The 26,960-nt window shown below is 39.5% G+C and overlaps 2 protein-coding genes across 4 annotated transcripts in view; one reads left to right on the top strand and one right to left on the bottom strand.

Moving 5' to 3' along the window:
- Nucleotides 1-7,398, bottom strand: part of ttc19 (tetratricopeptide repeat domain 19) — a 37,366-nt gene extending 29,968 nt beyond the window's left edge. Inside the window, exon 1 of the mRNA XM_069191112.1 lies at nucleotides 7,392-7,398. The gene's annotated coding sequence lies outside the window, so the exon portion shown is untranslated. The remainder of the gene's footprint in view (nucleotides 1-7,391) is intronic.
- Nucleotides 658-24,165, top strand: snx16 (sorting nexin 16). 3 transcript variants are annotated; one of them, XM_015354522.2, is made up of 8 exons: nucleotides 658-850; nucleotides 3,056-3,531; nucleotides 6,556-6,642; nucleotides 12,426-12,574; nucleotides 15,879-15,948; nucleotides 16,853-16,989; nucleotides 18,161-18,229; nucleotides 19,982-24,165. In XM_015354522.2, the coding sequence occupies exons 2-8, from the start codon at nucleotides 3,169-3,171 to the stop codon at nucleotides 20,097-20,099; spliced, it is 993 nt and encodes a 330-aa protein (XP_015210008.2). In that variant the 5' UTR covers nucleotides 658-850; nucleotides 3,056-3,168; the 3' UTR covers nucleotides 20,100-24,165. The 3 variants fall into 3 exon arrangements, with proteins under 3 accessions (XP_015210008.2, XP_015210006.2, XP_015210007.2); XM_015354520.2 differs by having other exon boundaries at nucleotides 663-850; nucleotides 18,161-18,283; XM_015354521.2 differs by lacking the exon at nucleotides 658-850 and adding an exon at nucleotides 1,065-2,366 and having other exon boundaries at nucleotides 18,161-18,283.
- The last annotated feature ends 2,795 nt before the right edge of the window (nucleotides 24,166-26,960 follow it).

Below are 26,960 nucleotides of genomic sequence, written 5' to 3'. Positions count from 1 at the left end.
CAAAGACCGGCAGATTTAAAAACAGCCTTTTCCCGTGTTTTTTCCTCGCCCTCAATTTTTTTTATGCCTGCAAGAATTACAAGATTTTGCGTAATCTTGTAAATTGTTCCAATAATTTATTGTATTCTTCTTGTAACCTTCTATCAAATTCTGCCCCATCTCTCCTTGGCGAGCTCGCGGAAAATGCATTTCACTGCCGACAACCACCGCTGTATGCTGTATTGTTGTGCATTAATAAATAAACCATGATTGATTGATTGAACAATACCTCAGGGAGAGAGTACCAAGGCTCAAAGTCTCCCTAGTCTGGAAGACACTGCCCTAAACCCAGCTGGGGCTCCTGCAAGGTTGTTACTGTGGCTCAAGTCCTGGTGGTACAAACAGCACATTAACCCCCTATCTAACGTCCAAGACCCATCAAGACACTGCAAATTGTGATCTCTGTTGAGCTTTGTGACACTGTAGAGACTTTGAGAAAAACAAAAAAAATATTTGTAATATAAATACAATGTATTTTGTTCGTTACTTTGAGCACGCTACAATGAAAAAAACTGCATTGAGAATTATATACCGTGTTAAGAACTGTACCCACTACAGTCTGGATAAAACTACAGTACGCTGCTGTACTGGGAGCCGGTAAAGTTTCTGTGCCGGCAGCTCATTCACCATTGGCTCGTGCTCCTTCCTGCGGCGTGGGACGGGTAGTCAACGCGTGACGTCCTGTTCCTGGAAAATGAAGGTCTGTATGCGGCGAGATGGCAGAGGGCTCTGCGGGATGTGTTAACATGTGAAAAAGAAGTTTCATTCCATATGTAAGGCCGCTTCTTGGTGCTGAATCACGAAAACTGAGGTAAGATATCAATTTATCGTGCGTTATAAAAGGTGCTTGTGATGCGTTCTTTTATAATTTCACCGCCTTCGCTGTTTTGTGGCTGGAATCGCAGAGCATGTGATCCTGTTTATAATTCGGGCTCAGGAAGTGAGGGAGGGTCGACTTCACCTGCACTGTCACACCGGATCCCCCAGAGAGCAGAAAATAGCAGCGCACTGAATTACGAAAGCTGTGTTTAAAGTTATCGCATGGTAGCCGTAATAATAAACAATGTGTTTGTAGGATGCGAATTCAGGATATTTGCTTATACGAATATTATAATTAAGGCGTTGCATATAGAGGTTGCAGGTTGAATAAAATCTCACACGTGTTCAGGATTATTGTTTTTTATCTACAGATAGGGATTGCAGGTATTTACGGAGCTACTGATCTGTTCCATCTGTGTTGACTCAGCTAAACCTGTTTACCCCATCATGCTCACAGGGCTGGAGATGCTCATACGGAGTCTAATGTGGTCGTGTGATTAACAGTTTGCAATTACTTGGGACTTTGTACTTTATTTTATTAATGTGTCTTCTTGATGAGGTTCACGTGTTTTAACAGATTACAAGAAAAAACAAATCTGCAGCGTAATTATCGGTGTCTGCAAGCTGACACGCCTGATCCTACCGTATGCTCTTTGAGTGTAGCTTGTGTTGTTGTTTTGTGTCAGTCGCTAGTTCAAGCGGTTGTTTTTTTTATTTCGAGTCTTATTTCTGTGCTTGCGGACAATAATAGCTGCTGACCGAGTCGTATGTATGTGAGCAAGCTACCGTCTTTCCTTGATCAAACGAAGCTGCTTTCGCAGCGAGTGTCTTTATTTGCTGACTCGAAGATCACCGAGTCTTTGTAATTAGCAAGAGAGCCTATGGTGTTCACAACTGGGACCCCTTTGCCTTAAGGATCTGGAGCTTTTAGATTAATTAGAGTTAACCTGTGCCTTGCTGAATTTACAGCTATTGGTTAACTATATACAGAACTTATCTGTTCTATCAGCTTTCTTTAACTTTGCGATATGATTGTTTCTGAATTTAACGTGTTTATCAACTGGGGTAGCAGAAAAAGATCCCAAAACGGAAAATAATTCTAACAATATTTAAAAGCAGAGTCCAGTCATTCTGGTAAGGTACATCAAATATGTGACATCACATGTTTGCAAACTAGATGTTAGCACCATGTGTGTTCTTTAAATATGTTTAATGCAATTCCTGTGAAAATTCAGATTCATCTCATGCTATCTGAAGTTCAGTTTCAGGGCTAGATTAGTTACTGTGCAGATAGGAATTGCCAGTTTTCAACTCATGAGGAAGTGTCTATTAGGTCTCACTGTATAATTTTACTTCAGATTGTGACTGATGAGTGAATTCTCACAAGACTAGCCCAGACATTAGTGACTGTGAGCAAGTCTGTCATAGTGAATGAGTCTAATCTAAGGAATGGAAAACTGAACAGCCCAAATCACCTTTAAACAGAAGACTGCTACAAGTTACTCTAGGTCTGTACATACTCTACATCTTATTTTAAGGCTGTGCCTTGTATTGCTATTGTATTGTATTGTATTGCTATATTGCTATATTTTCCTGCTTTATATTTAGATTAAGTATGTACAAAGTTAAAGCACTGTTATTTTGTGTAAGGTAAAATACACTCGTTGTAAAGTTTACATTAAAGTGTGATCAGAGAAAGAAATTACATTGTCTTGGGTAATCAAGTGCTCATTACATAGAATCGGAACCAGAGAGTTCCTGTAGGCTTTATACACCTGACAGGTGATTTGCCTTCTCTTTAGTTCTTTTTAGTTACATAGAATGGTTTAATCTGTGTTTACCTTTACCAGGACAAACATTTCTTGTACTTTGATAAGGAATCAGATGAAGAATGTTTTAGGCTTTGCCATAGATTCTACCAGAAGCATTTTCTATTGCTTAATCTGTAGGCTATATATCTGTAGGCTATATAAATCTGTAGGCTATACATCTATTATATATATATAACATCTAATTTGTGAAACAGTTATTTAAACAGGCAGTGATTCCCACCACACCTCAAGAAATGTTGTCCCCCAGAATCCAATAAGCCAGGATTCCTGTGCACTTGCAACGGCTTGTTAAATGATGCTAACAGTACGAACAAATGGCACTCGTTACCAAAACAGGCTGATTTTTGCGTTTAATTTTCTTACAGTTGAACACCGTTGAGAAGAGTCAGCGCTGCACCACGTGCTTTTGGCCGCGCCTGGTCCCCTATGGTTGGTGGACGACCTCTTAGGGCTGACAGCTTTTCTGCAGGAGCAGGAGATGGCCACCCCTTTCGTTCCCGTGCCAGTGCCTATGGAAGGCGCGGCCTTGCCCGGTGGGGCCCGACCCCGGAGCCAAAGGAGTCCGTCCTTTGGAAGCATCTCCAGCAGCTCCAGTTCCTCCAGGGGCCCCGGTGACGACGCCGGCTCTGGGAAAAAGAGCAGCCTGTCCGAGCAGTCGTGTGCCACCCCGCCGCAGTGCCAGAGCCCCGTGATCAGGACTAAGCTGAATGGGGCTGACTCTGCCATGGAGTACTCCAGCTGTGACCGGGTGCTGCCGCCAGAGGCCTCCAGCTGGGAGGAGCGGCCGGCCACGCCCACCGTGCTGGGCTATGAGGTCATGGAGGAACGAGCCAAATTCACCGTAAGACACCTGATGTGTGGCACAATTCCTGCTCTGTTTTAAAGCACTTGATTATTTTTTGTGTATTACATGTGAAACTTTAAGAGACGTTCAGTTGCTTTAAGCCCTGTAGTCCTGGACAGACAGTTAAATCATGTGGTTTAATGGTGTGGCCATGCGCTGTGGGGGTCTGGTTCAGGGTCTGGTTAGCCAGCGGCATCTTGAAGCATCAGGCCTTGATTGAACATAAACCTTGAACCCTCTTGCAAAGTTGGGGTTTCCATTATAGGATACAACAGGCCACTTATAACCTACCATAAAGGTATGTATTTGAAATTTGCAAATGGATAGTGGGTTGAAGTTTTAAATTAATCCACAGCTAAATCTGATCTGCTGTTAGCATGGATCAGGCTGTTAGAGTTTTTTAGTTTTACAGGTATTTCAGGTGATGGAGAGGGGTACATTGACACAGTTCAGAGATCACAGTGGCACAGTCCTGGTTGCTTCAGCGCCTGATGAGGTTTGGTATATTGGATGTACAGAGGAAGCTGCTTGATAAGAGGAAAAAACACTTTTAGGAGGGTCCCAGTCTGGATAAAGCCTTAGTGTGGCATTTCAGTTTTTGGTTCAGAGGAAAAGGGTGTGTTACACTTTCCAATAATATGCTGTCTGAATTAAATGCAGAATTTTGATCCACTGCCAGAGCAGGTTTATATTGCTGAAACACATGGGTCCAATCTCAAAGTGGCACAGCTGTTGATAAGGAATTTTAAAAATAGTATTGCAAATGAGGGTAACAGGTTTGTGCCAGATTCTTACAGGTCAAGCAGAGAAAGAAGGCTGATAATGTAAACAGCCTTAGCCTCAGCAGAAGTCACTTTAGTATAAAGTTACAGGTTTAGGCCACCTAGTAGAATCACTCTCTGTCAGAGAAAAAGGAAGCTGGATGAATATGAGGGAAGACTACCAGATTTAAACACAGACACTGTATAAGCCGCCATTCTTACTAAAGTGGAGCCCAGTAAAACAGATATAAAGCTGCCTGTGACAGCTTCAGTGCAGCAACATATCAATTGTGAATTTCCTATCACGTCACCCTTTCAAAATAAATTGTATTTTTAATGTCACTAAAATAACCTTATATCCTTGCTTTTTTATGGACGTCACATGTGAATAGCAGACGTGGTACCAAAAAGAACACACAAGAAATACAGAAAATAGAAAACTATTTTTAGAAATACTGTTTATACCTTTTTGCCTTCTTGAAAAAGAATACTTCAGTGACAGATTTCTTCCTTCATTTGTCCAGTTTAAGCACGTGGTGTGAACAATCCTATAATAAGCAATAATGTATAACATACACAAAACTACACAGACTCTTCTGTGTAAATGTCAGTTTTTACTTTATTATATATGTATTTGTAGTCTTTAAAAAACTTTATAAAGACATTCTGTGCTTGTGATTACATCCATTACTGAGAACAGTAATAAGCAATTTGTTAAAACATATTGGAAAATACTTTCATGAAGAGGTTTCAGTTCTTAGACAGTTTCGATGACAGTTGATAATTATTTACATCTAAGTAGTTACATCCGATGTCCTCTCTCCTGCTGTTTCATGTCAGTCTGTTGATTCTCAGAGATCATTGAGGTGCTTGAATGGGATCAGAGCATACATAAATGTTAGACCCATCTTGAATCACAGGTGTGGTGACTCACTTCAGACATTGACAGTTTAATCATTGGTAGTGTGGCACTATGGTATAGATTGCAGTATTAGCCAAGCTCCTTCTAATGAATTACTCCTCGAAATTAGATTCCTTGTATCACCTCCTCCTTTGCTGGAAAATACAATATTGATGCAATATTGACATCCTTAAAATATTCTGTTTTGGTGCTTTTTTCTAAATGACCAATAAGCACATTGTCTGAAATCTATTTTTTTAAAGTTATTTACATGCAGTAATCAGAGTTTAAGGTTGTAGTAGTTCAGGTGGGTAGCTGCGTCAGCATGTGTAGGCTGCAAAGGAACAAGTAATAGGTTTATTCCATGCTGAAAAAAAGAAGAAAGAAAATGCAATGTTTGGCCGTGGAGCCTTCTTCAGGTGTGAGAAAGACAAGGCTGTGTCTTTCTGGCTTTGTCTTTCTCACAGCTGAAGAAGGCTCCACAGCTAAAATGTTGTGTTTTCTTTCTTCTTTTTTTCAGTGTTTAAGGTTGCTTGCCTTTATTGTTAACAGAATTAAAGTTTAATTTAAGCATATGATTAGTTAAGTAATTCATGGGTCATGTGGATATATAGGTATCATTGTTAGGTCACTGTGTTGGCCAAGATTTTGTAAAAGATTTTGTAAAAACGTTTTGAAAACCCCACACAATTCAACAACAGTGGCTCTTTAGGAGGTCAGATTAGAGAACTGAAACATCTCTGTAGCTTTGCAAACACTCATAAATAATGACACTGAACAAAATAAAAACAGTAGTGCAGTTATGAGATGGCAAAGGGCTGGACCTACAGATGACTGACTTCAGAATTTTAAAAATAGCTTCTCTTTTCCTCTGTCTCAAAAGTGTTCAGCTGAAGTTAACGGCACAAGTATGTTGTCCCAGGAAATGAGTGATCTCTTCAAAAACTTCCACTCTCAGGCAAACCTGGACTGGTAGTTAGTCTTTTGCAGAGCTAAGTCTTGCAACTTCTTGTGTGAATGCAATGTGTTTTGTAAATAAAATATCGACAAAAGGAACAGAAACAGGTGTATGCCTAACTTCTAAATGATGACTTATCATGGCTTGTACTTTGCATGAACAGTCTGCATCTGTTTTCTCTTCAAAGCACATTAGAGTGATCAACTATTTTGTTTGTCCAATTCCATATCCATTTCAGCCCTGTATGTCCACAAGTATAGCTTCTAAACAAATCATCACACCATCTATGTTCACATTAATGTATTCTGTTTTTAGTATTAATCCATAAAGAGACGAGGCTTATTGACAGCATAATTGAAATGGTTCAGCTTCAGAAGTGGTAATTCCTGTTTCCAATGCAGGTTTATAAGATTTTGGTGAAAAAGAGTCAGGAGGAGAGCTGGGTGGTCTTCCGACGGTACACAGATTTCTCCCGGCTGAACGACAAGGTCAGTGCGTCTTGTGAAACTGAATTTGTTTGTGTTTTCTCACAAGGAGAGGTGTGTAATATCGTATGAGTGCTTGTCTGGTGTGGTTGTGGGTGACTGACGTCTCGAATGCTGAGTTGAAAGGCAGCCTCACCTGAGGCATGGTGGGAAGGGTGTGGCTCACGTCAGTGTGCTGTGGTCAGGCTGCTGGTGGCAGCTCCTGTCCAGCACTGTCTGACTTTTCTGCAAAACATCCACCATGAGTAAACAGCAGGTGATGTAACAGAGCTGGCTTGTAGGTATACAGTATGTACTTAGCAAAACGAGACATGCACAAATAGGTTAGTCCTTTCTCTTTCGAGAGTTCTTGGTCAGTGTAGGGAATATATGAAGTTGAATTTAACTCTGTCTCTTGTTTCAGCATGAGCTGCTTAAGTGTCTAATAAACCCCTCATTTTTCAACAGCTAAATTATATTATATAGAGAAACATCCCTTTTTTTTATGTCTCCCATTTGTAACTACTGAACTTAACATTATATTGCTTTAGTGTAATTGTGTTGCTGATAAATGTAAATGGAATTTTATTGAGCAGTTCTGTCTCTGGCTAAAAGGCTTTGTTGGCGATTAGGATAGAGCACACTAACATGAAAACAACCTTCCCTTCTTTTTAAATTCTTAAACTGTCTTGGATTGTAAACTACTTGCTGTTTTGTACTCAAAGCTAAAGTTATGAGTGAAAAAAGACAACGCCTACTTAAATCTGACCTACCTAAAATTCCCCCTTGTTTCAACAGGTTAAGCAGTTTCACGCTTCTTCATCACTGTTCCATTGTATAGGGGCAGCTAGTGCACAATGGGCACCATGCGTAACCCAGAGGGGTGCTGCCCTCCAGTCGCAGATGAAGTGGGTTTCCTGTCTCTCATATGTAAAGTGCTTGGAATCCTTTGAGATGAAAAGTCCTATAGGAAAAAAAAATGCTATGCACTCAATTCAGAATTATTTAATTTACTATTATTCAAATAGGTGACCTAAAGAATAATTATGCTGTTGAATAAGAAATTAAATTGAATTCCAGCTTGCCAGAGCTTGTTGTCATACCACACTAATCCCCACTAATGCTGTTCAGCACTGGCATGTGGTTTCATTTTTCGAAAATTGGCATTCATTTAAGTTTCCAAGAGTAATGCCTAGATTTTGTACTGTAACTAAATGACAAGCTTTTAACTCAAAAAGATGTAGGAGATTGGAGTAATATACATGCTGAGTGATCTTATAAAAGAAAAAATGAATAATAAAAATTTGCAGTCCATCCCTTCTGTATATTGTATATTAAGCAGAAGTATAGCACAAATCTTGTATTGCTTAGTGCTTTAGTTTGGACTTGACATTTTAAGTCTTTATTGGAGCAAACATTTTCACAGTACCTAGAAGGGGTAATTTTTGTAGTGGGCCATTGATCTTTTTATGGAGTTAGTGTACTCTACAGTATTGCTCTATTTACACACATTGTTTCCCCGGAAAGCCATTACTGAGCGGAGATGTAGGAGCTGGAGTTGGTTGTTTTAGTCTTGGAAAACAAGCATTCATCAGCTTTCTAGGCTAAAACTTTCTTAAGCTGTTTTTAAAGACCTTTTAGCCATTTACTTTCTCTGGCTTTCATTTTCATTGATATTCATGCTTAGTACTCCACAAGTCCCTTCAGCTGGTTCCAAGCTGATAAAATCCTGCATATTCCAGTTCTCCTGGTATTTATCACTTCTGAGGCTACAGTGCATTATCTGTGGTTTTGCTTTAGGGTTAAATACACAGGTTTTGTTCAGATCTTCTTTTGGAAGAGGCTGGAATGAATTCCATCTTCCCAGTTTTGTGCAGCAGAAGAGATTAACCTAGCAGGGATTGTATGACTGGACAGTTTTCTCTTCAGAGATGAAGATGAGATTCTGAAAGCCTGTCTGTGCTCTGACCCAGTCCCTCCACAGAACCTGCAGTTGTGCTGAAGAGAATATGCATCTAAGACAGTGGTTCTCAAACTTTTTGGGCCAAGTACCATCCCGATCAAACCAAAGCATCCATGTACCACCTACAAGTCATCTTCTCATAGGAACCACAGAAAATCTCAACTACCAACATGAGGGCACGTGTGTGCACACACTCACATACACATACAATAAATATTATAATAATAAACTTTATTTGATATAGTGCCTTTAAAGGTGCCTTCTCAAAGCGCTTTACAGAAGACAACAGGCACAAGAACAATTAAAAATAAACAATAAAAAAGCACTTAAGATTTCAGTGAGGGGTGAGCCTGTTTTGTCGAACAAAGCATATGCGAGATCATTGGTCGAGCCTTGATACAATTCACAACAGAGTCTAACCGATTTTAAATTCTCAGGCATTTTCTTGACTGCCAAGGCCTCGCGGTGGATGCTGCAGTGCGTCCACTTCATATCTGGAGCAACCTCTCTAATTCGTGCAACTGCACTGCTGTGTCGGCTTGTCATCGCTCTAGCACCGTCTGCACAAACCCCAACGCATTTTATCCAGTCCACGCCATTCTCTTCGATAAATTAATTCAGAAGGTGAAATATGTGCTCTCCTGTGGTTCTTGTTGGTAGCAGCTTACAAAACAGAAAGTCCTCGTGGGACATACCCTCAAACTTCTTACGTATCTAACGTAAATGAGTAAATGAGCAAACTGGCCAAATCGACTACAGACTCATCTAATTGCAGTGAAAAGCATCTGCTCATCTTAACGCGCTCTCTCAGCGTACTTTTGACATCATCTGCCATATTAATTATTCTGCGAGTGACTGTGTCTTTCAGAGGGGGCAGCAGGTCGAGCTGTTTAGCAGCTTTTTCTCTACACATAATACATGTCATCTGTTTGGCAACAGTAAACAAAGTTCTTCACAAGTAGTGTGGGGCTTACCTGCTTTAGTAATTTGCAAGCTTGCATTTTTCCCCAATTCCGTTTCAGGAGTCTGTCTCAGAAGTTAAAATAAGTTTTTATTTCATGTGCATGAGACCGAAACACAGAGACGCTCGATGTATTTTTCCCAGATTGACGTAGGACGGTCCTTAAATATTTTTCTGTTATCTATCACCCTTTCCTGTGCTCACAAGATTGCCATTGTTCCAAAATCACGCACATTCTCCTACCTCCCTATTTGCTGGAGATAACTTTTTTAAAACTACAATTGGTAACTTACGTTCGTAGCACGTATTCCTATACAATAGTATAGAATTACATAGTAGCTCTTTTTGTCCACTCAAGTATTAGTGCGTGCTGTATCATAGTACATAGGCTGTACTTGACACATAAACTAATTTTATTAAAATAGAAAATATGAAACCTGTTCCAATTTTTCAGTGCACACAACAAATTTCCAGGGCCATTTGGTGTACCACCTGGGGGCGCTCTGCGTACCGTATCACAGTTTGAGAACCATGGATCTAAGACTTCTGACCTGTTGGCAGATTCAGCCCCTGGCATAGGTGAATTAGGCAACTACCTAGGGCCCTAAGGCCACTAGGAGGCCCCTCGTTGACAACACAACATATTTTTAATCTCCATGTTCAAATGTGAGCAACAAATTCCCTACAGCTGATCTTTCTGTTGCTGCTATGAATTATCCTAATGGAGGCCCAGTCAAAAAATGACCAGTTACCTGTATAATCAAGTACATAATAGGTTTCTGAAGCACAGAAAAGAAGAGTGAGTTAAGAGATCTCAAAACAGAGGTACACCAACTAAAGTCACTGAAATAATGCATTTATATTTCATTTGGTTTTGAGTCCGTCAGATCCAGGTAACTAGCGAACGGTAGACAAGCCACTTTGTCAAGCTAGACGTGTAGGCTACTGGAGGTGTTTTACTACAACTGGAAATCTATATAAAACTTGTCTTACAAGTTTACAAAAAATACATTTTCACATTAAAGAAATTGTAGCATTATTATTTTTTAATTGTGGTTTAACTTGCACATAAAATACTTTCTTGACACAGACGGGGTGCCAGAATGGAAGGATGGATCTATTGGCTTTCTGCATTCCGCCTTCACATCCCGTTTTTATTGTTCCAGAGTCGTTTCTCTGTGTACTTTGTGCTCATTTGCTCTAATTCCACAGAACTGAAACTCCAGTTTAGTGTTGTTTCAGTAGCAAGAGTGTATGGCTTTGGGGAGGTGAACTGCTGTTTTTCAAAGAGATATCTCTCATGGTTATGTAACCTCATCAGAAAAGAAGGCTGAATCTTATTTTGTCTCACTGCTCATTGTCAAACTCACTTTTACAGTAGAGCAGAGCTTTTTGTTGGCAGCAGGTTTGGAATTCCTTTTCTTATACACATTTTTTAAATAGCTAATATTCACAGCCTCTCATATGCCTGTCTGACTCTGAAGTACAAGGGTTGCCTTTGTTTTTTTAAAGAGTTAGGGAAGTGATTGTGCATGACAGAACAATGAAATGTTGTTTTTTAGAAGCCTGATTAAACAGAAAATCCATAAGGTAGTAATAAAAAAAGAATGTCTGTCCTGACAAAATTCCCACTCAGTAGCCTTGATCTCTAGGCTCCAGTAGTCTTTCTGTCACTGGGGGTGGGGGGCAGGAATGGTCAAGTGTAGGAGCATCTTAAAGAAATTGGAAGATATGCAAAATTTTCATCATCATCTAATACTTGTAAAAATCTATAAAAATTGCTCTGAAAAAATTGAGCACAAGTTTCTGTTTATACATCCCATTACATCTAAAATAATAGACATTTTTTTCATATCTGGCTAGGATACTGAACTTCATTTTAGCAGTGTACAGATGTACAAAATGTATAATTGATGTATTGATTTGGAATAAATATCATTCAAGTTACACAGGAGTTTCACTGGAACAGTATTTGTGCAATCTGTACTAAAATTTATTTTTTCTTTTAAATTTTACTTAATTAAATTTACCTTCTTATTTTCATTCCTGCTTTCCTAGGCTGTAGCTTATTAAGGAAAGAGCAAATCTTGAATTAGAGGGTGCGATGCCTAATGTATAATTAACAGACTTCAGTGGAACAGAAGTTTAAGTGCCTGTTTCTTTATAAGAGAGAAGAGATCATTGTACTGTTATCAAAGATCCCCAGAGTATGTGAAGGCACAAGCTGCTAAATCCTTTCTTCTCAAGATCCCTGTGCTTTCTGAAGATTTATTTTGTTCTGTGAGAAGGCTTTTTGGCTGGAGCAGGTTTCAGGGTGTGTCTGTACAAAGGCTCTGCTTCTGTTCTCATTCTTTTGTTCCCGGAGCTGCCCTTCACACAGATCGCTCGTGAGCCCAGAACAGACTCCAGGATATGTGCCAGAGCATGGCTGTCTTGTTCCAGTCTCCCTTTACCCAAAAAACAACTGTGAGACAGAAGTGGAAGAGAAGGAGAAGTGTATTTAAGACTGATTACAGGAGGAACTTTTTCACACAAAGTGTTATGGGAACAAACTACTCAGCCATGCTCTCAAAGTTGAAACCTAGTTTCTTGCTGCGGCTGGGCAAGATCGTCAGAATGAAATGTGTCAGATGGGCTGAATGGCCCCTTCTTGCTGACAGACATTATTAAGTTCTCAGCCCTGTCCATCAGTTCCAGTAGAAACAAACCATCTGGCTCCTGCAGGTTTCTTACCACTGTTTTGATCTTTTTATTCCTGAGTTAGGATGAACTCGAGCATGGGTGGATGGATGGATTTTATGTATATTTCTTCATAGTACCATAGATAGATTGTTTTGTTGCCCAGTGTCATTCAGTAATTGAAAGTTTATTTTTTCCTTCCAGCTCAAGGAGATGTTCCCTGGCTTTCGCCTCTCCCTTCCGCCGAAGCGCTGGTTCAAAGACAACTATGACCCAGATTTCTTAGAGGACAGGCAGCTGGGGCTGCAGGCCTTCCTACAGAACCTGGTGGCTCACAAAGACATTGCAAACTGGTATGTGGCACATTTCTCAGCAGGGCCCGCGCATTTGTTCAAGCTTAATGAAGCGCGCAGTGCGAAGCTGCAGCCGTGGCAAACAGGCCACCTGTGGGAAGCCACTTGCGGTCTGACGTTTCCTTGTTTGCTTGTTAATTCTTGTTGTGTTTCTTTCCCTGAAGCAATGCAAAGTTCTGAAAAGAAATACAGTTATCAAGCAGCCGCAAAAGTGTGTTTGCTGATGGCACTGCAAATGACAAAAGTAAATTAAAAAGAACATTTTTGTTGAAGGTTGGCACTATTTTGCAGCGGTTAGCATTGCAATAACTCACAGTGCTGGGGCCCTGGGTTTAATTCATGGGCTGGTGTTTGTGTGGAATTTATATGCAATTATGCAATTCTATATATTATTATTAAATCCTTACACTTATATAAGGACCCCGTGTTAACCTGGGTTTCCACTGGGTGCTCCAGTTTCCTCCCGCAATCCAAAGACATACTTGTATGTAAATTGGCTTTTGGACAATTGGTGCTAGGTGTGAATGTGTTTGTCTCTGTGTCTGTGTGTCTGCACTGCGATGGACTAGTGTCCCATCCAGGGTGTCCCCCTGCCCTGCACCCATTGCTTGCCAGGATAGGTTCAGGCTCCCCTGAGACCTTGAATTGGATAAAGCAGTTAGAAAATGGATGGATGGATTTCTGTTGATATCATGGAGTTATAGAAAACCTGCTTTGTTAATCTGTTTATGCCTGAAAATTTCACAGATAAAGAAGTAAAAGCAAATTCATTCTTTCTTGTTCAACACAGCTTAATGAATTTCTTTCTCCCTTTAGTGACACATCAAGGCGAAAGATGACTGTGACATCTGTATAGCTGAAGGATTGCTGTCTTAAGCTCTTTATTAAAATTTATACGATCTGTTTCACATGTCTTATATGTCAACCCATTTGCCTTATCACCCTGCAGCTCGCAACTGGCAACCCACTGAAGCTAAGCAGGTGTGAGCCTGGCCAGTACCTGGTTAAGAGACCTCCTGGAAAAACCAAGGTTACTGCTGGAAGTGGTGTTAGTGGGGCCAGTAGGGGGTGGTCACCCTGCGGTATGTGTGGGTCCTAATGCCCCAGTATAGTGACGGGGACACTATATTGTAAAAAGGTGCCGTCCTTCGCATGAGACATAAAACCGAGGTCCTGACTCTCTGTGGTCATTAAAAATTCCAGGGTGTTTTTTTTACTTATTAAACGGTTGAAGTCCTTAGGTCTGTGATTCTCAGTTCTGGTCCTGCAAGACTCCTGTGTCTGCTGTTTTTTTTTCTAACTGAATCTTAATCACAAGAGCTAATTGGTGCCTGTAAATGATATTTATGTTGGCCTTGTTAAAGTGCATTATTATGACCTCAGCACATAGAACTTCACTCAGTGCCAACTCAACTCCCATATTGAGTCAGTATTTATCATTTAGCGTGTTGCACCCAAAACTTACAAATAAGCACACAGTTTGCTCCAGTTAAAAATTTCACTTTGCATTTTGAAATCTGAAATCAAATTTAATTACCTAAAATAGAAGTTTGAAATCAGTTGGCCTATGTCTAAGACCAGGGATGTATTGAAGTTGCCCAGGACCACAACTGAGAACCACTGTAATCAAGTATTTTTTAAACCAAGGTCTGAGTGTATAAAAAAGCCTAAACAAGCAAGAAGATCAATTACTGGCAGTTAATGGCACTGGTGATTAGCAGATACACATACCGGCAGACATTAAGCACAGCTGAATAACACTGACCTAGAGAGTCACAAGGCTGAAGCTCACAGACCTTCACCACACTTACAGTTCCTTAGGTGTCAGCCCACACAAGCATATTTGAGTTGTAGGTAATAGGAAAGACCTTTCACGTGTAGCTTGGATTTTCAGATTATCAATAAGCCTGCGTGTTTCTTTGTTTCAAAATGTTTTGTGGCTGGTGGTACTTATGACTGAACATTTAATGTGGTTTCGAAATTACAATATTATCTAATTCTATATATTATTATGATTCCTTACACTTATATAAGGACACTCCACTCAAAGTGCTTTACAAGTAATGGGGACTCCCCTCCACCACCACCTGGATGATGCAACGGCAGCCATAGTGCGCCAGTACGCTCATCACACACCAGCTATCAGCTGGAAGGAGAACAGAGCAATGAAGTCATTTCATAGATGGGGATTATAAGGAGGCCATGACTGGTAAAAAGCCAATGGGAAATTTGGTCAGGACGCTGGGCAACACCCCTACTCTTTTCAAGAAACACCCTGAGGTTTTTAATGATCTTAGAGTCTCAGGACCTTGGTTTTACGTCCCATCCAAAGGACGGTTCCTTTTTACAGTATAGTGTCCACGTCACTATAATGGGACATTAGGTCCCACACAGACCACAGGGTGATCACCCCCTGCTGGCCCCACTAACACCTCTTCCGGCAGTAAGCTTGGTTTTCCCAGGAGGTCTCCCATCCAAGTACTGACCAGGCTCACACCTGCTGAGCTGTCTCCTATATTGAACCCTCTACCCTATCTGTCACCGGACTGTCACCTTGAACACTTTAATGCATTGAATGATGTTTTATATAAAGAAAAAAAAACACTTAAAATAAATAAGGGCAGTTTTCAGGTGCTGTGTTTTCTATTGAGCACTTACATTCAAGTAACTGTGATGGTATTACTTTTGCATATGAGGTAAATAATAAAGATGATACTTTTCCATTAAATGCATTCTGAAACAAGGTTGATGCTCAAATCTTTGTTTTCTAGTTTCTTTCAAATAACTCGAAATTATTCACAGATGAGCCCAGAGCAGACAGGTTGACAGGGCAATCAGTGCCTCAGTAGGTAAATAAAAATAGCCTAATAACATCAAAGTGTCGCGGAAAATGAAAATATGAAAATATTTCAAGTTTTATTTTTCTCATTTTCCTCCTTAAAGTGTTAAAACCTAAGATATGTTCTCTTAAACTTTTAAGATTAAAACAGTGAATAAAGTGATTTGCCAGTGTTGAACTTTAAAGTCAAAGTCTTCTTTATTAAGATTCTTCTGGAACACAAAGCATGCCTGTAGCCATAGATTCTCCTGGACAGTAATCTGCTGCAAAGAATATGCAACATATTAAATGTACTTATTGCACAGTTTCTGTAAATGTAATCGGTTTACCTTCAATTGGACCAGTAAGAAAAAAAAAACTTCTATCAGCTGTGGCATTTTTGATAATGGTTCTCAGAGAGGCTGTAATAACTGTGCTCCTTGAAACCAAAACAAAATACTGATGTTGTTGTTGTCTGTTTTTTAGCATGGCAGTGCGGGAGTTCTTGTGCTTGGATGATCCTCCTGGTCCGTTTGACAGTCTTGAGGAGAGCCGAGTAAGTCATCACCCGGGACAAGTCTACAAGGAACTCTGTCAGGGGTTTGCTCCTGCTCTCCTTCAGAAAAGAGAACCAGCTTCCCTTCGTGCATAGCTGCACATTAGAGGGGAAAAAACAAAAATAACAAAAATGTTTTTGTGTATAATGTGACAAAGTTGTTTAATAAGCATACTGTACATTTTGTATATCTCTTTATTGTTGTTTTAAGAAAATAAGATGACCTTTTTTGAGCTAGTGAATTTTTTTATTCATGATGTCTGTGAGGAGCAAATGTTTCCCTGAATCACATAAGAAGATCCTTTACTATAGTTGGTCATTTAATTTCAAAGCCAGATTCTCAGGATATGTTGCTGTTTTATCTAGCAGAATGACTGTAGAGAAACGACTGGTGCACAGAGTGTACTGTCTTTCTATAATAAAATGCCATAAACTAGCAAATAGGAAACAGACGGACTTGCAGAATGTTACATGGAATGATAGTAAAGTCAAAATGGGCATGCCATCAAACAGTTGTGTTATGTAGACCCATGACTGTTTTTATTGCTAATCCATGAGAAAATGGATTACCAAAATTACATTGTTTGTATTCTACCCAAAAGTGGTAAGTGTAGGACCATAAGACATTTAAATTCATGTCCAGACAAACATTCCCAACATCCAGTTCCATTTGCTCAGCATACTATTGTAATTGAAGTCATATTACCCTTTTCTCTACTTAACATGCAAACTTTGATTGGGCTTTTCGGTTTATTTTGAAAGTATTTGTTGTAGCATCTAATTCTTACAGCTATTTGGAAGCTATGAAAACTGGCCTGTGTGTTTCATTAATAGTTGACTTTCTTGTTTGTTCATGTCGATGCTGTGCCACATTAAGCCAAAACATATTTTTGGTGCCCCGCAGGCTTTCTGTGAAACTTTGGAAGAGACAAATTACAGACTGCAGAAGGAACTGATTGAGAAGCAAAGGGAAATTGAATCTCTCAGGAAGATTCTGGAAGAAAAACAGCTCCATATTGATGTCTTGGAAAAAAGAATAAAGTAATTGTCTTCATTTTATGATTATTGAAAGAAAGTCACTATAGCTGGCATTTTCAATTGACTGAATAGTTATCAACAGGCTCACTCATTCCAAAAAAGTATTTAGTGTATATTATGTGCATATTCTGAAAGCTGAAACTATGAATATCGGTACATTAGTAAGCAAAGAGTGTGACAATAACACACTCTACAGCAAAGTTAATGTAACAGCACTCCCGGCAAGCAACGCAACGCAAACACTACAGGGTGCACACAGACACACAAACCAGGGCCAAATTTAGCAGAAGCCAAAGTAACCTCCCAGTATGTCTTTGGACTGTGAGAGGAAACCAGAGTACCCTTCAAAAACCAAAACGAATACAGGGTGATCATACAAACTCCCCACACACAACAGCCCAGGTCCAGAATTGAATTCAGGGCTCCAGCGCTGCAAGGTAGCAACATTAACCACTGTGCCACTGCATTTCTCATAGTCCTTTATTTAGCATTTAAAATCAATTCCTGGTCCTTCAGTGATATTACGTTTTAAGGTCCGAGTTCAATATTTTTTTTAAGTTGCCTTGGGCGTATCCTAGATATTGCTTCATAGGACATTTATAATTTTCTTACACTGTGTTGCGATATCCTTAGTGTGACCTAGTTCAGGCCTTGGCTGTTTGTTATATCTAAAAGTTAACGACCACATATGCTTAATCTGTAGTGTTAAATGTTTTGTTTTAGGAAGAAAAGTTCCTCCTAACCCCCCCCCCCCCCAAAAAAAAAAAATTCATATAGAGCTGACCTGGATTTTTACTGAAGTAGTCATTGAGCTTAAAAATTACAAACTTGATAGACCCTTCAAATTAAGTACCCAGCTGTAACAGGAGAAAGTGCTTCTCGCAGAAGGATTTGTTTGGCTCACCTCGTGTTTTACAGGCTCATTTCATCCAAGAAATTCATCCACCTTTTCATAATTCATCCCAGAGAGTCTCCATCCACAGCATGAATGGTTAGTTCATGGTTAGCTTTCATGACTGTTTCTGGAAATAAATAACGTACTTTTTAATTTCTACTAATGCTTCTTGGGTCCCTGTTGTTAGCTCTTACTTACCAAAGCACTGGGTTACGAGTGCCGGTGCCTTTCAGGATGCAGTTCCTTGGCGTGCCGCAGTAACGCTGCTGTGTTTGGCAGGGATGTGCCTCTTGGCCCGGAGATCCTCCGCAGGCCGTCAGGACAGGGGAGCGAGTGCAGTGTGGACGGGTATGTGGAGTCCTCCGCTGTGGAAGCTGACCAAGAAATGGGAGAGGACAATGGGTAATTTTGCTGAGTATCATACTGTAACATTTTGGAGTATATAACTGTGATGAGCTACCTGTAATTTGTAAAGGCCACTAGATCAGTAGACTTTTCCTTTGATCTGAGGAAGCCAGTTTCCCAGGAACGAAAGGGCTTGAAACCCTACCTGAGATATAGCAGCACATCTCTGCACAGCGTTAGAGAGCACAAGCTAACAGGACACACTCTCACATATTTTGCTCCAGTACAAAAGCTATTTTTAAAATGGAAATGTGATTTTATGTTGTTTTCCAAACATATATTGTCTGTAGCTTGATTTGCATCTTCACATGCTTATAATTACATTTAGTAAATTAGGAACAAAACCTTTGAGAATTCCTGTTAGTGTATAATGAATAGTACTTCAGACTTTTGTAACCTAAATTGTATGAAATTTAGTCGATGAGTGTGTTACAATAAAGCTATGGTAATTAAATAAATTTAAACTATTTCTTGAAATTTGTAGTTTTGCATGATGACTTATGTGATCCATGTGACATTTAAGCAGTCTTAAAACTCTTTGAATGTTACAATTTTCATTCCAGTTTTGAAACTGTTTTTCTTTTTAATTGCATATTTTTAGGGAATATTTGGTATAGTTTTTCAGTCCTGGTCCTCTCTGACTACAGTCTTCTATTTCTGGTTCCATCTTAAATTAGCTGATTAATGTGGATTAGTCAATCAATTGAAATATTATACAATTATTTATTTAACCCGCACTTGCTTTGCTCTACAAAACCCTTGTCCTCCTATGTGGTTTTTGTCTTTGGAATAAACCAGACTTAATAATTTTAGTAATGTGTGGCTCGGCAAAGGTTATTTTAAAAGCCAAAAAGTCAGATTTTTTGTGGATTGAGGGAAGAAAGAGGATATAATTGCTTGCTTGCTTTATAGTGGCTGTACAAAGTCAGAGCCACTAGTAACAAAACAATTTAACAAAAATGGTCATTGATCTTGTGCCAGGTTTCCATTAAGCATAAGTAGTCAAGGTTGCTTTTTGTAACAAACTGCCACAATATGATTGATTGTAAGTTCTGTGGTGTGTAGTGGCCTTCGCATGCTTCATTACAGCACCGAGTGCTTCTCAAAATCACCTTCAGTTGAAAAACGGAGAGATCAGCACATATCCTCAGTCTGTCTGCATTATGGTTTTTGGTTCTGATATGAGGGACACAACTGTTGGAGGTTCTCCAGGTACAATGTCCAGGTAGTATTCTTATTTCACAAGAAAGAGTGAACTTCACAAAGAAGGCTGTAGAATTATCAGTTCATTTGTACTTATTAAAACATGCCCATTGCTGTTTACTTAAATCAGAGTTCCCCAGTCCTGGACAAGTTGAGTTTTGTATGTCGCCCTGAAACAGCTGTTTTTGGTTAGGATCATTTGTACTGTATACTATAGATCAGTTAAGAAAGTAATCTGATGAATCAAGAGAACTCTGGGCTTTGGGGGCTGCATAGTCTTCACAGATTGGTCTCAAATGATCTCTGTATTGCTAATTAAAAAAATTAAATTATCCCAGGACTTAAGAAATTAGTGATTTAATGGCTGCCTGCTAGATAATGAGTCTCCTAGAGACCCCTGATCTAATGGTCCTGTCTGCCTGTTATTGATAGTAATGGGGATGCATGAAGAATTGCTCCTTCCAACATCCCTCTCCCTCCCTGTCTTTGCAGCCCTGAAGTCCAGTCAGCCAAGCTGAACCATGTGGCCTGCTGGTGTGGTCCTGTAGCAGGAAGCTCTCCTCCCGTGATAGAAGTTGCCCAGGTGGCAGAATCATTTCAGGAACATTGATTATTTTTCTTCTCCTCTCCGCGCTGCATTTGGAAATCTCTTCACCTGAGAAGCCAGCAGGGAGGAGTGTCAGGGTCCAGAACAGCTTCTCCTCCCTGGGCTTTTCACAGACATCTGCAAGGAGTCAGTGCTGTACAGAGAAGCAAGGATAATCGAGCCCAGGATTTCCCTGGTGTTTTGAGTTTGGTTTACGTTCTTCTGCTTTTCAAGCCAGACATTTTAAATCTGTTCGCTTTCCTTGCTGAATGGGTATGTCCTGTTTTGCTTTCTAACTCTGATACTCCTGAGAACGAATTAGAAACAAGATGGAATGTGGCAATGTGAACCACACATATTTTACTATTTCTTTAATCAGCCTCCAGTAATAGTTGTAATGCACTACATTGCTTCACACTGCCAATGCTGTAAATAACAAGTTCAATGAAAAATAAAGCCATATTTATCAAGTTGTTGGATTTACACCCAAAAGTCACTTATAGCAAGGTTAAAGGAAAGGTCAATTGTTAAATTTAGGAACAACTTTTAGTCACTGAAAGTGCTGATGCTGCTTTCTGGAAGCAAAGAGGTGTAGATCTAAGGTGTCTTTGCCCTCACTAGAGGACAGTAGGTTAAAACTGTTGCTACACATATTGTGCTGTCTGTAGACACGTTTTGGGTTGTGGTCATTTTCTGCAAATACAGCTGAATGGAACTCAGAATTTAAATTTGTGTGATATGATACCACTTAGTCTGGTTTCGTTGTCTAATTCTACTGTTTACCAGAAAAAAAGGTGAGTTTAGATACTGTCGGCAGTTTATCAGAGTCAAACAATCTCTACTTGTCCAGACCAGTACCACTAATAAAATGGTGGCTTCTGGCTTCTGAAGTGCCGTTGATTCTCAAATTGCCTTTCACTTCTCTAAGGAAATCTGGATATGAATCAAACTTGGGTGAAACATTCTTGATAAATGTGGTTTGTGGTTTTCTTTGTAGAATGTCAGATTTTCCTGGACCTGGACTGTGTTTTCGATATGATATTGAAAATTGTGCTCTTTATTATTTTACTTCCCTGCTTGCTCTAAACCACAGAAAGCCCTTCAAGCAATGGACAGAACAAGAATCCATAAATAGATAGTTGCATAAAGGATTGAGAAAAAAATCCATAGACAAAACATTTCTATAAGGGTTTAAAGATAAGAAATGTAAATATAATTGCATTCATGATGTCATCATGTATACAGTTGTATACATACACCTTGCATACTGAAGCAATGCTGTAAAGAATGCATCTAATGTACATACTCTGATCATTGATTTATACCTTAGAATAGCTAAATACATTGAAAAGCAGAAAATCTTGCAAAACGATCAGCCCCTATGCAGTCTGTATATACATTTCAGCATTTTCTGCAGTGCTTTAGTTTGATTTACAGGTGACAGGGACAGTGAATTGATTGCAGAAGTTAACTCATGGTGAGTGTCTATACAGAAGGGCACTGTGGAAGCTTGAGGTGAGGTCTATTTTTGCATTTGTTTCAAGAGCAATCAATGTTAAATGAAACATTTAAAATATTTGTTAATTTTAAATCATGCTGCTAATCACGTTTTATCTAGTTACAGATAAATCTGCTAGAATTGGTTTATCTACCAGAGTCTTTGTGTTGGTTCCTTTAGCTGTAACTTTTATAAATGATTGTATGAGCAGCTACTGATGATTGACTACATTTTGCTATCAACAGAAACAGCAATAGTAATAGGGTGATCCACAGAAATCTGGCTCCTCAATAATACAGTGTAAAAAACATGTGGCTTTTAGTCAGTGCAGTGAACTTTTCACCTAGCCTTAACAATTGTTATTTTTGCCATTGAGTGCTTCGAATGTCTTATGTACTAGATGTGTTTCCCAGTCCTTGGCCTGGAGTAATCCTGTACCTTATGGTTTTCATTCCCACTGAGCACTTAATCAGTGATCCTCTTCAATCCCTTAATTGAACCAATTGATTGTTTTTTTTCAACACTCCAGACTTGTTCTGCAAATATTCTCCTTTATATGTATCATTTCTAAGAAATATAGTGAGCAGCATTCTGTTTCATCTTGGTTTAAATTTGCAGATACAGTGGGAATAACTATCTCACACTCTCATAATGGGCATTCTAAGTGCTGAATGGACCCGTTGCCATAATTCAGCCAAGCCGTTGAAACACTAAACTTAAGTGAGAGGAGCGGTAGAACTCACTGACACAGGTTGCACACCAATTTCTAACTTTGTTCTTCTCTTAAAGAACTAAAACAGTTTTCTACATGTAAACAGTTCAATTTAACAGCATGAAGAGCCAAATGAAGAGGTTGGAATTAAAACTAGACACTCCTTGAGAACTCAGAGTCTAGAGCATTGTTTCAGAACTGCATGTCTCTCTGTTCTGTGTATGTCCCTCTGACATTTCTCATGTGGGAGCAGGTGTTTCTGAGATTTGCTATCTGATCCCTCAAACATACAAGGAAGTGCTAACGAAAACAGGCTGATGTCCACATTTCATCTTGTCTGGTGGTAATGATAGTGACATCAATCTTTTCAGCACACATTTCAGTGCCTGGTTGTACACGAGAAATGGTCAGTTTCACTCATACAGCCTAAACACCGCTACTTGCCTCATTGCGGGGCTCGAATCCAGGCGAGGACGTGTCCTATTCACTCAGCCACTATATGGGAAGAGCCCTAGGAACGTCACAAAGAAGCCATATTCTGTGCAACAAAGCAATGCAAGCCCAGGCATGGTTTAATACTGACTGCGCTGTGCTGTTGAAATACAGCTTTATAACTGAAACAGACCTTCACACTCACGTTTGAAAAGTTTAACAAAGTCGCATGATGCACTTTATATTTCAGAGGAATTGTTTGAGATACATTCTGTTGGCAAGGCTCGTCATTTAGTTCAAACTTCTTTTGAAGTATAGTGCCTTTTACCTCGTGCTTTCATCCATGTACAGTCAGGCTTTCATTTTTTATGGTATTTTTAAAATGCTAATTATAATTTCCAAGTGCCTTGCTTGCCTTATGCAGTGGATTCAGATGTTTTGCTGATTTTTTCTTTTATTAGCTATAACTGAATAGTCGAAACTAAATCTCCACTTTGATTCTCTGTTGCGTCATGTGTGATTTTTAGACTGTATGTTCAGTAAGACCTATGTATAGGACAAGAGGTTGTACTTAAATGTTATGGTGTAATGTTTTTTTTTTACTTTCTGTCAAAGAGTCATAATTAAGCGATGGAGAATGTTTCTTTCCAAAAGGCTGAGTAGAAAACCAGGCTTCAGTCATTCCTCAGGACTTTGAGGAATCTGAATCTGAATAAAAAGCAATCTGTTATCCTTATGACAAGACCTTATTGATCTGCAATATGCAGGGCCCAGACATTTCAGATTGTAAATCCCATATGTCTTCGATATAAATCCAGGCTCAAAATGGAGCAGACACAAACATGGCAGGAGTGGGAGCCTTGGCCTGGTGCATCATGGAGGGCCCAATGTACACTCTCATGCAAACACCTGATATTGGCATGGCAGCTGAGGTAATGTGGGAAAACCAGGCCATGCCACTATGGCAGTGTTCTTTTGAATATGGCTGGGCTCTGTAGTACATGGCAGACCAAAATGTTGCATTGTGAACATCTTTTGGTAGCAAGGATCCACAGTGCGCATGTGTACTGCTTGTGTTCATGCAAAGGTTAAACAGCATTCCCATTAAGCATAGTTTAGAAAACTGATCCCATTTTGCTTGGCTGGAGCCTTGAGCTTTCCTAAAGATGTGAAACAAGAAGTACAACTGTGCTGTGCTCCAGTTCCCAAAGGTGAATTAGGCTGCAGTTCTTCACTGTACACCAGGATATCCTATTAGCAATCTGAAGGAAAGATTCAGAGTTTATTTTTACCACTGCTTTTTTTAAGTTTGTGCATGGATGTACTTGGGGGGATTATTTCCAGACCATTATGTCTATTTATGGGCTTTAATAATTCTTTATATTAGATAAAATCTTTTTAATAAAACAACTTGATTATGAAGTTATAACATAATCTCTTGAGTTAAATCACATGCTTGTTTATTTATTGCCATTTTCTCCAGTTACTGATTTTTGTTCAGAGATTGCCCATTGTAGTTTATTCAAATTAGAGTTGCTCTTTCTATTCATTCTTTCAGAATATTTTAACACAGGTTTTTATGTCCCTGATATACTAGTTCACTAGTAAGAAAAGTACTGCAAACAATTTGTATATATAGGTATATACTGTATAGTGGAGGACATTTTCAATGGTCTTTCCATTGTATTTTAGCCCCACCCAAATTGTTGGTGATTCTCCTGGGTCTTCCTCCTGAATGTTCTGGCTCATCAGTTCATCCTTGAACCTTCATTTGTTATTGTGATATTTTGTGCATAATATTTTTGCAATCCTGTGGCTGTTTGACACCACATGGGTAGAAAAGAATGGAGAAATCGCTAAGGAAACTCATCAATGAAAAATGTCATTGCTTTAAAACGTATTTGAGAATTCCATTATATTTGTATTTAGTAAATCTGAAAACATTTAAGGTCAATTTAGAGTTGAATGCTGAAGTGTTACTGTTGAGTCGTAATAGAAGTTCAGGTAGGTAGCTGCGTCAGCATGCATAGGCTGCAAAGGAACAAATAAAGCTTTGTTCTATGCTTAAAAGAGAAGAAAGGAAACATGTTTTGGCTGTGGAGCCTTCTTTGTGTGTCCTACTTCCAAGCCCGAAGAAGGCTCCACAGCTGAAACGTTGTTTCCTTTCTTTTATTTTCAGCATGGAATAAACCTTTACTTGTTCCATAATATATAGAAGTCTACCTTTAAGGTACAGAAGAATAGGAATTACATTGGAGGTTAGATTACTGGCATGCTCATTAGTCACTTCTGTGATCCAAACACTTTCTACAATAATATCAGTATAGTATACAAAGTATACAGTAAAATCTAATATCCTGTAAGTACAAAATAAAGGGAAAGAAAATAATAAAACTCCAAATCATAGCTCATCCAAAACAAGTCTTGAGGGGAAATTTAAAAACTACAACATAGTGTTTTTTTAATATGGTCAGGAGGAGTATTCAATGTGAAGATGTGGTCCTTAGGAAAGTGGAGGACTCTAGAGCCAGAGAAATGAATGAGAGCGAGCCGGGACAGGTGGGGACAGTAACTCTTGAAGGTACACATGCAATGCCTCATGGGTCGAACAACGCAGTTTTAAAGGCTTTCTTATAAGGTAATGGTAACCAGTGCAGGTTTTTTAGCACAAAGAAAGTGTGTTCAAAATTTTTTAGTCCGATCAGCACTTTAGCAACACAATTCTGGATATAGATATACATATACAGTGCCTTGCGAAAGTATTCGGCCCCCTTGAACTTCTCAACCTTTTGCCACATTTCAGGCTTCAAACATAAAGATATAATTTTTTTATTTTATGTGAAGAATCACCAACAAGTGGGACACAATTGTGAAGTGGAACGAAATCTATTGGATTTTTGAAACTTTTTTAACTAATAAAAAAAATGAAAAGTGGGGCGTGCAAAATTATTCGGCCCCCTTGCGTTAATACTTTGTAGAGCCACCTTTTGCTGCGATTACAGCTGCAAGTCGCTTGGGGTATGTCTCTATCAGTTTTGCACATCGAGAGACTGAAATTCTTGCCCATTCTTCCTTGCAAAACAGCTCGAGCTCAGTGAGGTTGGATGGAGAGCATTTGTGAACAGCAGTTTTCAGCTCTTTCCACAGATTCTCGATTGGATTCAGGTCTGGACTTTGACTTGGCCATTCAAACACCTGGATACGTTTATTTGTGAACCATTCCTTTGTAGATTTTGCTGTATGTTTGGGATCATTGTCTTGTTGGAAGATAAATCTCCGTCCCAGTTTCAGGTCTTTTGCAGACTCCAACAGGTTTTCATCCAGAATGGTCCTGTATTTGGCTGCATCCATCTTCCCCTCAATTTTAACCATCTTCCCTGTCCCTGCTGAAGAAAAGCAGGCCCAAACCATGATGCTGCCACCACCATGTTTGACAGTGGGGATGGTGTGTTGAGGGTGATGAGCTGTGTTGCTTTTACGCCAAACATATCGTTTTGCATTGTGGCCAAAAAGTTCGATTTTGGTTTCATCTGACCAGAGCACCTTCTTCCACATGTTTGGGGTGTCTCCCAGGTGGCTTGTGGCAAACTTTAGACGAGACTTTTTATGGATATCTTTGAGAAATGGCTTTCTTCTTGCCACTCTTCCATAAAGGCCAGATTTGTGCAGTGTAAGACTGATTGTTGTCCTATGGACAGACTCTCCCACCTCAGCTGTAGTTCTCTGCAGTTCATCCAGAGTGATCATGGGCCTCTTGGCTGCATCTCTGATCAGTCTTCTCCTTGTCTGAGCTGAAAGTTTAGAGGGACGGCCAGGTCTTGGTAGATTTGCAGTGGTCTGATACTCCTTCCATTTCAAGATGGTCGCTTGCACAGTGCTCCTTGGGATGTTTGAAGCTTGGGAAATCTTTTTGTATCCAAATCCGGCTTTAAACTTCTCCACAACAGTATTACGGACCTGCCTGGTGTGTTCCTTGGTCTTCATGATGCTCTCTGCGCTTTCAACAGAACCTTGAGACTATCACAGAGCAGGTGCATTTATACAGAGACTTGATTACACACAGGTGGATTCTATTTATCACCATCAGTCATTTAGGACAACATTGGATCATTCAGAGATCCTCGCTGAACTTCTGGAGTGAGTTTGCTGCACTGAAAGTAAAGGGGCCGAATAATTTTGCACGCCCCACTTTTCATTTTTTTATTAGTTAAAAAAGTTTCAAAAATCCAATAGATTTCGTTCC

This window comes from Lepisosteus oculatus, chromosome 6 (assembly GCF_040954835.1).
Source record: "Lepisosteus oculatus isolate fLepOcu1 chromosome 6, fLepOcu1.hap2, whole genome shotgun sequence".
Lineage (NCBI taxonomy): Eukaryota > Metazoa > Chordata > Actinopteri > Semionotiformes > Lepisosteidae > Lepisosteus > Lepisosteus oculatus.
The sequence above is the reverse complement of the archived record's forward strand: the minus strand, read 5'-3'. Positions and strand labels throughout refer to the sequence as shown.

Excerpts from the sequence above, each read along its gene's own strand:
- snx16 (XM_015354520.2), top strand. The coding sequence starts at position 3,169 with ATGGCCACCCCTTTCGTTCCCGTGCCAGTGCCTATGGAAGGCGCGGCC. Across the intron at positions 16,990-18,160 it reads GTCTTGGAAAAAAGAATAAA|GGATGTGCCTCTTGGCCCGG; the intron begins GTAATTGTCTTC and ends TGTGTTTGGCAG. Across the intron at positions 18,284-19,981 it reads GAAATGGGAGAGGACAATGG|CCCTGAAGTCCAGTCAGCCA; the intron begins GTAATTTTGCTG and ends CTGTCTTTGCAG.